General features: G+C 42.0%; 1 protein-coding gene across 6 annotated transcripts in view; it reads left to right on the top strand.

Annotated features, from left to right (window-relative positions):
* EIF4E3 (eukaryotic translation initiation factor 4E family member 3) overlaps positions 1–12,499 on the top strand; it is a 72,902-nt gene that overhangs the window by 48,806 nt on the left and 11,597 nt on the right. For all 6 annotated transcript variants that reach the window (NM_001266831.1, XM_077990138.1, XM_077990136.1 and 3 more), the window contains 3 exon segments: positions 5,658–5,752; positions 8,595–8,655; positions 11,154–11,220. In NM_001266831.1, the coding sequence (NP_001253760.1) occupies positions 5,727–5,752; positions 8,595–8,655; positions 11,154–11,220 (154 nt within the window). In that variant the 5' untranslated portion in view covers positions 5,658–5,726.

Raw genomic sequence — 12,499 nt, 5'->3', positions numbered from 1 at the left:
ATTTCATTTCAAGCCTCCTGACTGTGGAGTTGTGCAGTTATGGATCGTTAAGTTAGGGCTGCAGCTTGCTTTCCAAACCCTTGGGAAATGAGGGCTCTTCGTTCAGAAGAAGAGGTTTTCTAGGTCAGTATTGATCATGGAGGATGATGGAAAGATTGATTCCCAGTACTTACTGCCCTGGACACAGCAGGACAGCCCATGGTGGGTGGTGTCTTGCAATAGAATTGACCTGGAGTGAACCCCTTGGAAGAAGGGAGGGGCCTGAGGGGAGAGAGGAAGAAAGCCAACACTGAAAAGAGAGAAAGAGAAGGACCTGCAGCCAGGTCCACTTCATAGTTCTGTCTAGCGCAGACTTCGAATCAAGTATAACAAGATTCTTTATCCATCATTTAGTTTATTCATTATATGCATAATAGGATCAACATCTATAGCTACAATCCAGTTATGAAGAAATATAACTGAAGTTAAATTGCTCGTGTTCCTCCACATTCTCAGTGGAGGCCATTGTGTCTGTGTATTGGGGTGGGGCGAGATTTGACCTTGTTAATTAAAAGTAATTTAGTCACTTCAACTGTGAAACTGGGTCTCTTCCAATTTAAGTCTCTTTTGGGGAAAATGACCACCCTCTTCTCCTTCTCCAAATGAACAGGCATAGGCAGAAATATCCCTGACCCCTCCTGACCTTGGGCCATGCCCACCGCCTCTGGCCCTGCTGTAACCTCATGTCATGAAGACCCCTGCTATGTACACGCACGTCCAGACCCCAGGCCCTGCTGTCTGTAGGCTTTCTAGCAATTTCAAGTTCCAGATTGGAGATTTAGGAAATGTTGTCTGCCTTCCCCCTACCCCACCAGAATGAGGGGAACCTATAAGGTTGTGGCAGGCCCTCCCGGCAAAAATAACCCCTCCTGCCTTCACAGCTGTTCTCAGACCTGACCGCCATGTTGCTCAGCACTGTAGGAATGAGGGCCTTTTCTGGGAGTCTTGGAGCCTCTTGGGCTGTACCAGAAAGCGGGTTCCACACTGCTCTGCTCTAGGCATCCCCAAACTTTGCGTGGGGCTCTCTCCCATCCTTTCAGGGTTTTAACCTCACTCTCCTCTCACTCCAAGCTTTTAACTCCCCAACTCAGAGTTGGTTTTTTACTAACTGACTTTCTATGTGGTGGGAAATTACCCTTACATCCTATCACTTCTCGTTTACTCTATGATCACAACTCCACACTTGGGCTATCTCTTTAAATCAAGTCCTTTTTGGAATTCAAAGGAAAACCCATTTCTCTCTCAGGTACCTAGCTCTTGTAAATCAGAAGCACTCTGCTTTGAGCCTTTGTGTCTGCTGTGAGTTAAAAATATTCATTAAACTCTTCAGTTGCCTATTTGGTTCAGATGCCTATTGGCCCTGCCCATAAATACCACTGATTCAGTTGGTGGGAAACCCCAGGCAACTAGTAATACCTAATGAGCAAAAATATTTGTTTTATTTTTTTGAAAATACTCTCCTGCTACACATGCCACAACCTGGAATAAATCCTGTATTTTTTTTTTTTTTTTTTTTTTTTTGAGGTGTGTTGGCTGGGTGGTTTTGTTTCTGGTTTGTTTTACAAAACAGACATACCACTTTGTTGTCTGTCAACACATGACATTTTTTCTTCTGAGGAATTTCCAAGTGCATTATTTTTCTTCAGAACATTCCAGTAGGAAATTGAGGAGGAAATTTGCCAGTTTTCTTGGTAATGAATGATTATCTATTTGGCAGAAGACTGTCAGGTGGGACATAGTTGCTCCAATCCAGTACTAATAGATTGGGGATTTATCAAGTGGTCAGCATATTAATGGGTCTAACCATACTTTGCTTCCTTCCTTAGGCCTTGCAAGTGCTTTCACTTTGTATTTCGTCATTACATTTTCCAATGAAGTAGCTGTATCCTTATACAGAGGAGGCAACTTGGGTTTCAAGGGCTACATGACCTGTGAAGGTTATCCTGAGAACCTAGGTCTTAAATCCAGGTATTAGACTCCATTGGACAGGTGTCTTCCTTGCCTCAGTTTCTCAAGGAGAGGTGCCAGATTGGTGTTCTAGAACATACCTCCCAAGGAGTGGATTGCTGTGGTCAAAAGCTGACCCTCCTGCATTCAGCTCAGTTCCCCAAGGACTCTTCACTGTGCCCTGTTCACAACTGATGGTCACAGATGTTGACTGAATGAAAGATGTTCAACTTTTATACCTCTCCTAGTCCTAGGGTGATTCTCAAGGCTTTTGGGGAAAAAAAGCATTTAACCATCATTAATAAACATTGTGCTTAGTTTTACTTTTACTGCAATCTTCGATTTGGAAGTCCAACAAAATTAATTATAAGCCTAATGGCTTTTGAAATCTATTTGCAAGATTTTATGTATAGTCAAATTTAAGTGTTTCCATTTTCAAGATGTGTTACAGAGAGTATAATCTCGAATTACCAGGCTTCCACTGTAGCAGACCTTTCACTTCTGCAAGGGTGGAAGAGATTTTCAGCAGCTGAATAATGGTAGATTCCTTCCTGTAGGTATTTCACCAGCAGACATACTTCACAAATATTCTACACATTGGATGAGGTTTGCAACAGGGAAACAGACCAGTTCAATGACACATGTTTTTTAAAAAGGGCTTTTTTTTTTTTTTTTTTTTTTTAATGGTGTGACCGGATATTTTGCTCCTATTTTACGCTCAGCACAAATGTACAAATACGTGCTTTAATGAATATGTTAAGTCTATCACTGATCTTCTTGGGCTGTAATCTCTTCCTGTCAAATTTGCCAAGCCGAGCAGAATCAGTTGTCTGTTTTTGTTTTCAAGAGAAGCTTCTAAAGCTCCAATCCTTAGCACGATCTTTAGTGTTTTTCTGATCTTTGAAATGGAAGAGGTGTTTTGTTGTATTTTTTCAATGCGCTTCAAGTACTAGGTTAAAAAGTCAAGCTTTGACAACTTTTGACAGGGGCATGACGGCAGGAACTTTGGTTTGTGATGCCTTTGAGGAGACTTGAAGTTTGCCAGCACCAAAGTCCTCTTGGTTTTTACCTTAGGCAGGAGTTTTCATCTTAATGTTATTTTGTGCATAAATTCTACAGAGGACATTGCCACATCATAACTGGGTTCTCAGGCTGGAGTTGACAACCACCAGCCTCTTGGGAATTATGGTCATCTTACTGATGGGAAAACATCTTCAACATGTGTCCCTCTTTCTGTGGCTTCATGACCTCATTCCTGGCTGCTAAGATTGGAGAAAGATGTGTCAAAAACATATAGTAATATCTTAAAAGAAAATAGCTGAGTAGTTAGGAACAGAGGTTTGGGAATCAAATTGTCTGGATTCAGATTCCAGCCCTACCTACCCACCCTCATACCGCAGACAGTCTGAAATATTGGAATAGTCTTATTTGTACAAATAGCAAAGCATTTATGGGATAGGTACCTCCATAAAGAGAGATGTGTGTTTGAGGAGCTACTGTTGTTACAGTAGCTTTTAGCTCCTCCCTACACTAGCACCGTTTTAGTAGGAGGGAGCCAAGGTGGATTCTCAGTTAATACATCTATCATCCTGTAGTTTTTGTCTTCAGTTTGATCTTAGAGTTCATCATTGCCACCTTTGCAGTTAATTCAGTGTTATTATTTTTTTAATGCAAAACAGGCTTGAACAACCCAGCAGGATTATCATTCAACATAGATAAAATTCCATTCCACCCATGTGACTCAATTCATGAGCCCTAGGATTGATTTTTCTAATTGCTCTTTTACTTGTGCTGCTTTCCTCAGACCTACTGGGAGACCCAGATGATCACCCTATGCTTACCTCACCACACAGAACAATATTTCTTATTTGCACAGTAATTCGGTGCATAGCATTCATAGCATAGTAATTCTATGACCTACTCCAAACAAATGGGGAAGCATTTTCTTCTTCATAGCCTCAATCCTTGTCCTAATCCTAATGGTCATACCAAACAGTGACTCTTGGGCAGGTTCATCTCTGCCTGATGTCCTTATCTTTAAAAAAAAGGATAATAATCATACCTCCTCCTAAGACTGTCATTAGGATAAATTGCATAAACATGTAAATGTTCATAGAACAAAGCCTGGCACAGAGAACAGCTCCAGTCTTTGCCAAGACTTCCTGTTTTTCTATTACTTTATTATTTTTGTATAATCTATTTCTGTTTACCAGTTGCCCTGTGTCTTAGTTCAGGCTACTATAACCAAATACCATAGACTGGGCAGTTTTTTAAATTTATACAACAAACCCTTTTTTCTCACAGTTCTAGAGTCTGGAAGTCTGAAATTAGGGTGTGAGCATGGGCACACCAAGGTGAGGGCCCTCTTCCTGGTTTGTGCATGGCCATCCTTTCCTTGTGTCTTCACACGGCAGAGGGAGGGCCGGCTCTCTTCATCTTCTCACAGGGAACCCAAGCCTGTCATGGTGGCTATACCCTCATGACCTGATTACCTCCCAGAGGCTCCATCTGCTAACACCATCCTATTGGTAGTTAGAGTTTCAGCATATGAATTTGGGGAAGACACAGACGTGCAGTCCATAACACTGTGTATCTTGCGCAGCTTGTTGCTTCAGCATCTGAGCTGTTCCCTGTTCCTTTAGCAGGGGAGAGATAAGGGGCAAACAGAGTGTCTAAGGTGGTTTCTCTTTGCCATCTCCTTTATCCCTCAACTCCCAAGCCGTAGCATCACAGACTTAGAGAGAAGACAGGGTCTATTTTTTTTTTTTAAACGGAGTCTTGCCCTGTTGGCCAGGCTGGAGTACAATAGTGTGACCTCGGCTCACTGCAACCTCCGCCTCCCGGGTTCAAGTGATTCTCCTGCCTCAGCCTCCCGAGTAGCTGGGATTACAGGCGTCTGCCACCACGCCTGGCTACTTTTTTGTATTTTTAGTAGAGATGGGGTTTCACCATGTTGAAGACAGGGTCTGTTATAACAAGATAGTTACAAATATGTTCAGTACATATATTCAGTACTAAAGACTTTAGTAGATACTACCTAGCTGTCAGAAAAATCATTAGCAAAGTGCTTTCCAGTTTTATGTGTAGACATGTTGCTTAGGAATGTTAGCTTAATAACCATAGCTTCTTGAAACATAGAACTTGGCACAGCATCAGCAAGGAACATCTTTTCTGCTTCTTGTTGTGTTTTTGTTTTTGTTTTTTTGAGGCAGAGTCTCACTCCTGTTGCCCAAGTTGGAATGCAGTGGTGCCATCTTAGCTCACCTGCAGCCTTGACTTCCCAGGCTCAAGCTATCCTCCCACCTCAACCTCCTGGGTAGCTGGGACTACAGGTGTGTGCCACCATGCCAAGCTAATTTTTTGTATTTTTTGTAGAGATGGGATCTCGCCACATTGCCCAGGCTGGTCTCGAACTCCTGGGCTCAAGTGATCCACCTGCCTCAGCCTCCCAAAGTGCTGGGATTACAAGTGTGAGCCACCAAACCTAGCATTCTTTAATGTTATATTACATTTTCTAGCAGAGAATTAGAAGGGATACTGAGAAAAACCTATTTTGAATGGATAAAACAATGAGAATCAAAATTTTTCTTTAATGCACTAATTTGATAATCTAGCAGCATAATAAATCGATACTGGGTATATTAAACAAAGTGTTTGTTTTTCTTTTAAAGATATTCTGGAGTGTATACAATAATATCCCTCCTGTGACTAGCCTGCCTTTGAGATGCAGTTATCATTTAATGAGAGGAGAGAGGCGACCACTTTGGTAAGTGTCTAACGTGTAATTTAAGGTCAAGGTGGGAGGGAAATGTTTGTGAACCTCATAAAATATCATATCACCTGAGATGCGTGTCTCACATGGACAACATAGAAAGTCTATGATACCAATCATGACCCAGGGTCTGGGGCTAAGTGTCCTCCTTCTTTAATAGCTTGATGTAGTGATGAAGATGGACAGTAAGTTAGTTTGCCCAAGCTGGAGTCCCAATTAGTAATAAATCCTTATGTCCTGTCATTCAGTCTTTCTGCATTATTTACTCATTAATAAAATGTAAATGTGTCTCATCTTGAGTAGTGGCAAATGACAGAAACCTAATTTTTTTGTGTGGGTTTTTTGTTACTGTTGTTGTTCGGTTGGTTTCTTTTTTTTTTTTTTTCTTTTCTTTTTTTTTTTTTTTTTTTTTTTTGAGACCAGGTTTTACTCTATCACCTAGGCTGGAGCACAGTGGCACCATCACAGCTCACCACAGCCTTGACCTCCCAGGCTCAGGTGAACCTCCCGCCTCAGCCTCCCAAGTAGCTGAGACTACAGGTGCATGCCACCACCCCCAACTAATTTTTTATTTTGGGTCGAGATGGGGTTTCACCTTGTTGCCCAGGCTGGTCTTGAACTCCTGGGCTCAAGCGATCTGTGCGTCTCAGCCTTCCAAAGTGCTGGGATTACAGGCATGAGCCGCCAGGCCCAGCCACCAGAAACCTAATTTGAGCAAAAAAAAATTGAATATGTTTTTAACCTGTGACTGGGAAGTTCACTGGTAGGGGTAATTTCTGGCAGATCCGGCTCCAGTGTTATCAGGAATCTGATGGTCCCCACCAGAATTATTCTGCTTTATTCTACATTGGTTTAATTTTCGGTTTTATTTTCTCCCATCTGAGGTGGCAAAGTGGCCTTCGTATGCTGTGGTCTTACACCCTGCAAGTTTACTAATGTCAGTACTCAGCAGCCCAGATAAAATCTCAGGGCTGGCTCTCATTGTCTCACTTTGGATCCCCTTTCAATTTCTGGCCAATCACAAAGACTAGGAAGAGGCAGTACTCTCATAGGCTAGCCTGAGTCAGAAGCCCATCTTTGAAGCTAGGACGTGGAGTCAACCCTGCGTGAGTGGATCTCACAGAAGAGTAGGGGGCAGGTGGCTCTTTAGGGGGAAACTGGGATGCTCTTACCAGAAAGGGAGCAGATACTAAACAGTGACACACAGCAGGTGTCCTTCACAGGGATACCTATGAGGCCTTGATACATGGTTGATAGGAGAATCACATGAGACAATGTCATGACTATGACTTTGAAGTGTCAGGGCCTTCCCTTGTATGAAGCGGTTGTATTCGTTGTCCATCCCCAGAGTCAAGCAGGCCTGTCTGCACCAGCCCTTTGAGGATGAGGATCTCAAGTCCTATCACCTTCCCTGCCCATGGAGCCACTGAATGCCACTTTCTTGCCTCTCCATCCCTAGCTCCTTCCTTTTGCATTCATCTGCTTCTGTTTCCAACAAAAGGACTGAGGAAGAGTTTATTGAAAAATGCCCAATCTTACCCCTGTTAAAATGGCTTTTATCCAAAAGACAGCAATGCTGGTGAGGATGTGGAGAAAGGGGAGCCCTCGTACACTGTTGATTAGCACAGTCAACTATGGAGAACAGTATGGAGGTTCCTCAAAAGACTAAACGTAGAATTGTCACATGATCCAGCAGTCCCACTGCCAGATATATACCCCAAAGAAAGGAAATCAGTATGTCGAAGAGATATCTACACTTCCATGTTTATTGCAGTGCCATTCACAAGAGCCAAGATATGGAATCAGCCCAAGTGTCCATCAACAGATGAATGACTAAAGAAAATATGGTACATGTATACCATGGAACAGTATTCAACCATCAAAAAAATGAAATTCCGCCATTTGCAACAACATGGATGGAATTGGAGAACATTATATTAAGTGAGATAAACCAGGCATGGAAAGACAAATATCTCATGCTCTCATTCATATGTCGGAGCTAAAAGAACAAAACAAAACAAAACAAAAAAAACAGCTGAACTGATGGAGAAAGAGAGTAGAATGATGGTTACCAGAGGCTGGGAAGTTGCGGGGGTGATAAAGAGAGGATCGTTAATGGGTACAAAAATACAGTTAGAATAAATGAGGTCTTGGAGCACAACAGGGTAACTATAGTTAACAATAATTTGTTTTGTATTTCAAAATAACTAAGAGTGGAATTGGAATGTTCCTAACACAAGGAAATGATAAAGACTTGAGGTGTTGGATAGATATCCTAAATACCCTGATTCAGTCATTATACCTTGTATGCATGTATCCAAATATCACATGTAGGCCAGATGTGGTGGCTCATGCCTGTAATCCCAGCACTTTGGGAGACAAAGGTGGGAGGATTGCTTGAGGCCAGGAGTTCAAGACGAGCCTGAGCAGCAAAGTGAGGGAGACCCTGTCTCTAAAAAAAAATTTTAAAAATTAGCCAGGTGTGATGGCACATGCCTGTAATCCCAGTTGCTTGGGAGGCTGAGTGGGGAGGATTGCTTGAGCCGAGGAGTTCAATTCAAGGCTACAGTGAACTATGATCATGCCACTGCACTCCAGCCTGGGTGACAGAGTGAGACCTAGTCTTTAAAAAAAAAATTCAGATATACCCCATAAATAGGTGCAACTATTATGTATCCATAATAAAAAATAAAAAACAAAAACAAGAAAAATGCCCAACTATTTTGTTTTTAAGGTCGTCTATTGTTAAACTAAATGTCTGTAGAGATATTTAATCTAAATGTATGTAGAATCACTTAGTCCTGAGTGTAACTTTAAACATTGGTCTTTGGCCCAGGGAAGAGGAGAGTAATGCAAAGGGCGGCGTATGGAAGATGAAAGTCCCCAAGGACAGCACGGTAGGTTCCTTCTGATCCTCTTCTAGAACCGACAAGGCTTGGGGTTGTTGACTGCCTGTCATCAACATGTTGTGCTTTGCAGACAGCCTGTTTACGTGGCAGTCCCCAAACAGGCTAGGGGTGAGAAATTCTGTTCTGACCTTGATTTTCTGCCTTACACTGTCACCTTGAAAGTGTATAATTGTGCTTCTCCATAGACATGGTGTAATATGTGACTGTATGATGCAGTCTGCAGGAGTAAATGCCTGTGAACTTCACAGAAAAGCTGGGTGAATGTCTTTATGGTAGTCATTCCTTTGACAGCCATGACTAACATGTGGCATATGGTTTTACAAAGTCGGAAGTAGGATCTTTGTTTCCAAAGGCTCATCCCTCCTCTACAGGGGGAACAAAAGCAGTTCTGAGAATGTCCATGGCACAGAGAATAGGGAGGCTTGGCATTTCACCATCCTTTGGGGTTTCATGAGAGAGTATGCTCCATCCCCCTCTGGGGCTGATGAGAACCTGGATGATGTGACGACCTAGTGGGATGCTGGTTTGCAGTGATCAAGTCTCAGAAACCCAGATTTCCCAGAGCGAGCTCTAATTAATCATATTGACTGGAAATGAACGTGAACATTAAAATCGGTTATCTTAAGCCCTGGGAAACCAAAAACTTCTTTGAAAATGGACAAAAGGGGAAATGCTACCCAGTTTCACCTTTTCATGATTTCTTTCATGTGGATAAGCTCAAAGAACTGAAATGTCTCCAGGGACCCATATGCTTGAGCTGGAGTCATTTTCCTATAAGCACATACCCAAAGATATGACCAGATTTATTTGTCAAAGGTGCAAACTATTCGTCAAGATGTGAAGCTCCAGCGTTTTCCTGTTGTTTGGTGTACATAATGAAAACTATCAGGGGAGCAGAGAATATAAGAGAATGAGGGAATATAAGGTGTTTTTAAAATTTCATTATGAACACTTTTTGCCTTTCCGTGTTATTTACTCGCACTAGACTTTGAACTCTAGTAGAAGTAATCATGATGTCAACATTCCTTGAAAAGCAGCTGAAAGGCAGTTTTGTCCTCTCCTTGTTAGCTCACTTGGCTGCGTTGGGTTACAAATAATAACTCTTTCATATCCGTGCAAATGCCTTCATCCCAGGCAGTTTAGCCTACTTTTCGTCATCAGCCAGTGGGAGTCTTGTGGGCCAACCTTGTCTGAATTCAAAGCAGAAGGGTGAAGTCTCCCTTCCCCTAATGGCATCTCCCAGCTCTCAACTTCATCACTAACAGCTTGAAGGACTGTAGCTGGACAGAGAAAATGGAAGCAATGATTCCTAGGTGGGAGACTCATAGACCAGAAGGGACTGGCTAGGAAAGACAAAAGAAAAGGATGAAAGGTCACTTCTCAGTTCCCTGGCTAACTGCCATGGCCTTGGTTAAAGATTCAGCGAGACTGCTTTAAGCTTGTGAGGACATAATAATAAACACTATTATTATAGTTAATATGCATTGAGCACTTGGAATATAGCAAACACACAGCTGTTTATGGCATGGATCTTAAATGTTAAGCCCTTTTATTGCAGTCATTGTACTAAGCCCTCTGAGCACATTTGTTGACTAATTTCATACCCACAACAGCCCTGGAAGGTCAGACCTATTATTATTTCCTTGTTCACCTAAAGAAACTGATGATCAGAGAGGTTGTTAACCCACCTGGTTTGCAGATAGCAAGCAGCCTCTCAGGATTCAAACCTAGTTTGGGGGCAATTTGGAGCCTGTGAATCACAGGAAGGAGGATAAATAGGACCAAGAACTTTTCAAAGGAAGTAATGTGAGTGGAAATAATCTGGCTGTCTATTGGATGCCACTAGTAGATTATGAGGAGAAAGAAACTCCAGTGTTTCTCATTGGTAGGAGGCAGACCACAGCAGGCACTGAATCTTCCAGGGAAATTACATACATTCTTACATAAAGTTCTATCGCCTGCCATAAACAGTCTGCCTCAAGTGAATGGAATTTCCCAAGACTCTAGTATTAAATAAACAAGAAATGTCCTTAAGTGTTCTTTACTTGTGTAACCTTTGAAGTACCTTATAAGTAGTAAGAAAAACAGAGAAAGGATTTTGAAGAGAAAGATTTTACTAATAGCATCCACATATAATTAGCTTCTGTGTTTTGAATCAGTGAGAGGTAAAGAAATTGGAAATTTTTTAGTCGTTTGAATGCGTTTTGCCTAGAAGTTCTTCTGAATTTCACCAGGAGTTTCACTAGAGATTAGCTTTTACTAGACTTTGGCTCACTTGTATCTGTGTAAAGTTATTTGTAAACCACTGAAAAATATGCCACGGTGATAAATGTTTGCACCTAGGCTTTGGAGGTGTCTGTGGACTCCAAATATGGGCACAGAAAGTACATGTGAAGTTGAAGAAAACATAATTTGTTTAGCTCCTGAGGATAATGTTCTAAAAATATGTGTATTTTGTTTTGTTTTTTATTATTTTCCCATATCAGTCCACAGTTTGGAAAGAGTTGCTGTTAGCAACCATCGGGGAACAGTTCACAGACTGTGCTGCAGCAGGTAAAGCAGCCCACGGCTCTGGCCGGCCCTGCCTCTTGTGCTCCTGGCTTGTGCTTGTTTCTTGCAGCAGTTTGTTACCACGTGTTTGACTTTTTACATGTTTTGAAGTTGTTTATTTTGGAACTACAAAGTTACTCAGTTTTTTTTCATGTGATTTTGGTGTTTAGTGTTAGATATGTGTGTCTATGTCCATACGTGTATTTACGTATGTGCATATTATATTTATATATGTATGTATATATTCATGTATGTGTTTCCCTCTTAGCTTAACTTAATAGTATCTGTAATCATCTGTCCAAAATAAATAGGCAGAAGAGAAAAATCTGACATTAACTGGGCCCTTAATGCAGTTGGTAGTAGGTTCCCTTTATCTCTTCCAGTTTTTCCAGAAGGGGAAAGTGCTTTCGGTGTCTAGTGAAGTTTGTAGGTGGGCAGGCACAATCCTCTCTGTCCCTCTCAACCCCTAGCCCCTTCCTCTTGTTCTCTCTGTCACCTGCTCAAAGAGGACTAGAGTAGTAGGTGGGGACATGCTCACTGTTATGTCCCGGGATCACACGGTGGAGGATAAGACAGAAGTTCTTCGGGGCTTTTCTTTGGAGACCATTTTCAGATACTCAGGGTATTTCTGAGAGCAAAACAAAAAGCTTTTGTTTTGCTTTGTGTTTATCATGAACCCACTCAGAGAGCAGAATTTAATTGCTTGTTTAAAGTTTTGTTTTCTTTTGGGGGTAGTTCCTTCTGAATGGTCCTGAAGTAACATTTAGAATACTATTTTTCCTACCCAGCTTTCAGTTAAGATTTTCTTTTTAGCTAATGACAATGATGAGTTGTCGCTCCGATGTCTTAGATGGAGCCGTGTTTGAGAGCCCTGTAGGCCTTGCCAGTCCCGGGGCATGTTTCGGATTCATCTCATGAGCAGTTCCTATCATTCCACTTTTGTTTTGCTTACTTCTTACACCACTTTTTATTCACGTAAGACAAAACCTGCGCTGGGCATGGTGGCCCATGACTGTAATCCCAGCACTTTGGAAGGCCAAGATGGAAGGATCACTCGAGGCCAGAAGTTCGAAACCACCCTATGTAACATAGAGAGACCCTTTCTATAAAAAATGCAAAAATTAGCTGGGCATAGTGGCATACACCCATAGCCCCAGCATCTTTGGAGGCTGCAGTGGGAGGATCACTTGAGCCCAGGAGGTAGAGGCTGCAATGAGCTGTGATCACTACTGCACTGCAGCCTGGGTAACAGAGTGAGACCCTCTTTCAAAAAAAGAAAAAA

This window comes from Macaca mulatta, chromosome 2 (genome assembly GCF_049350105.2).
Source record: "Macaca mulatta isolate MMU2019108-1 chromosome 2, T2T-MMU8v2.0, whole genome shotgun sequence".
In the NCBI taxonomy this organism is placed as follows: Eukaryota; Metazoa; Chordata; class Mammalia; order Primates; family Cercopithecidae; genus Macaca; species Macaca mulatta.
Note: the sequence above shows the minus strand (reverse complement) of the source record. Positions and strands in the feature narration are given on the sequence as shown.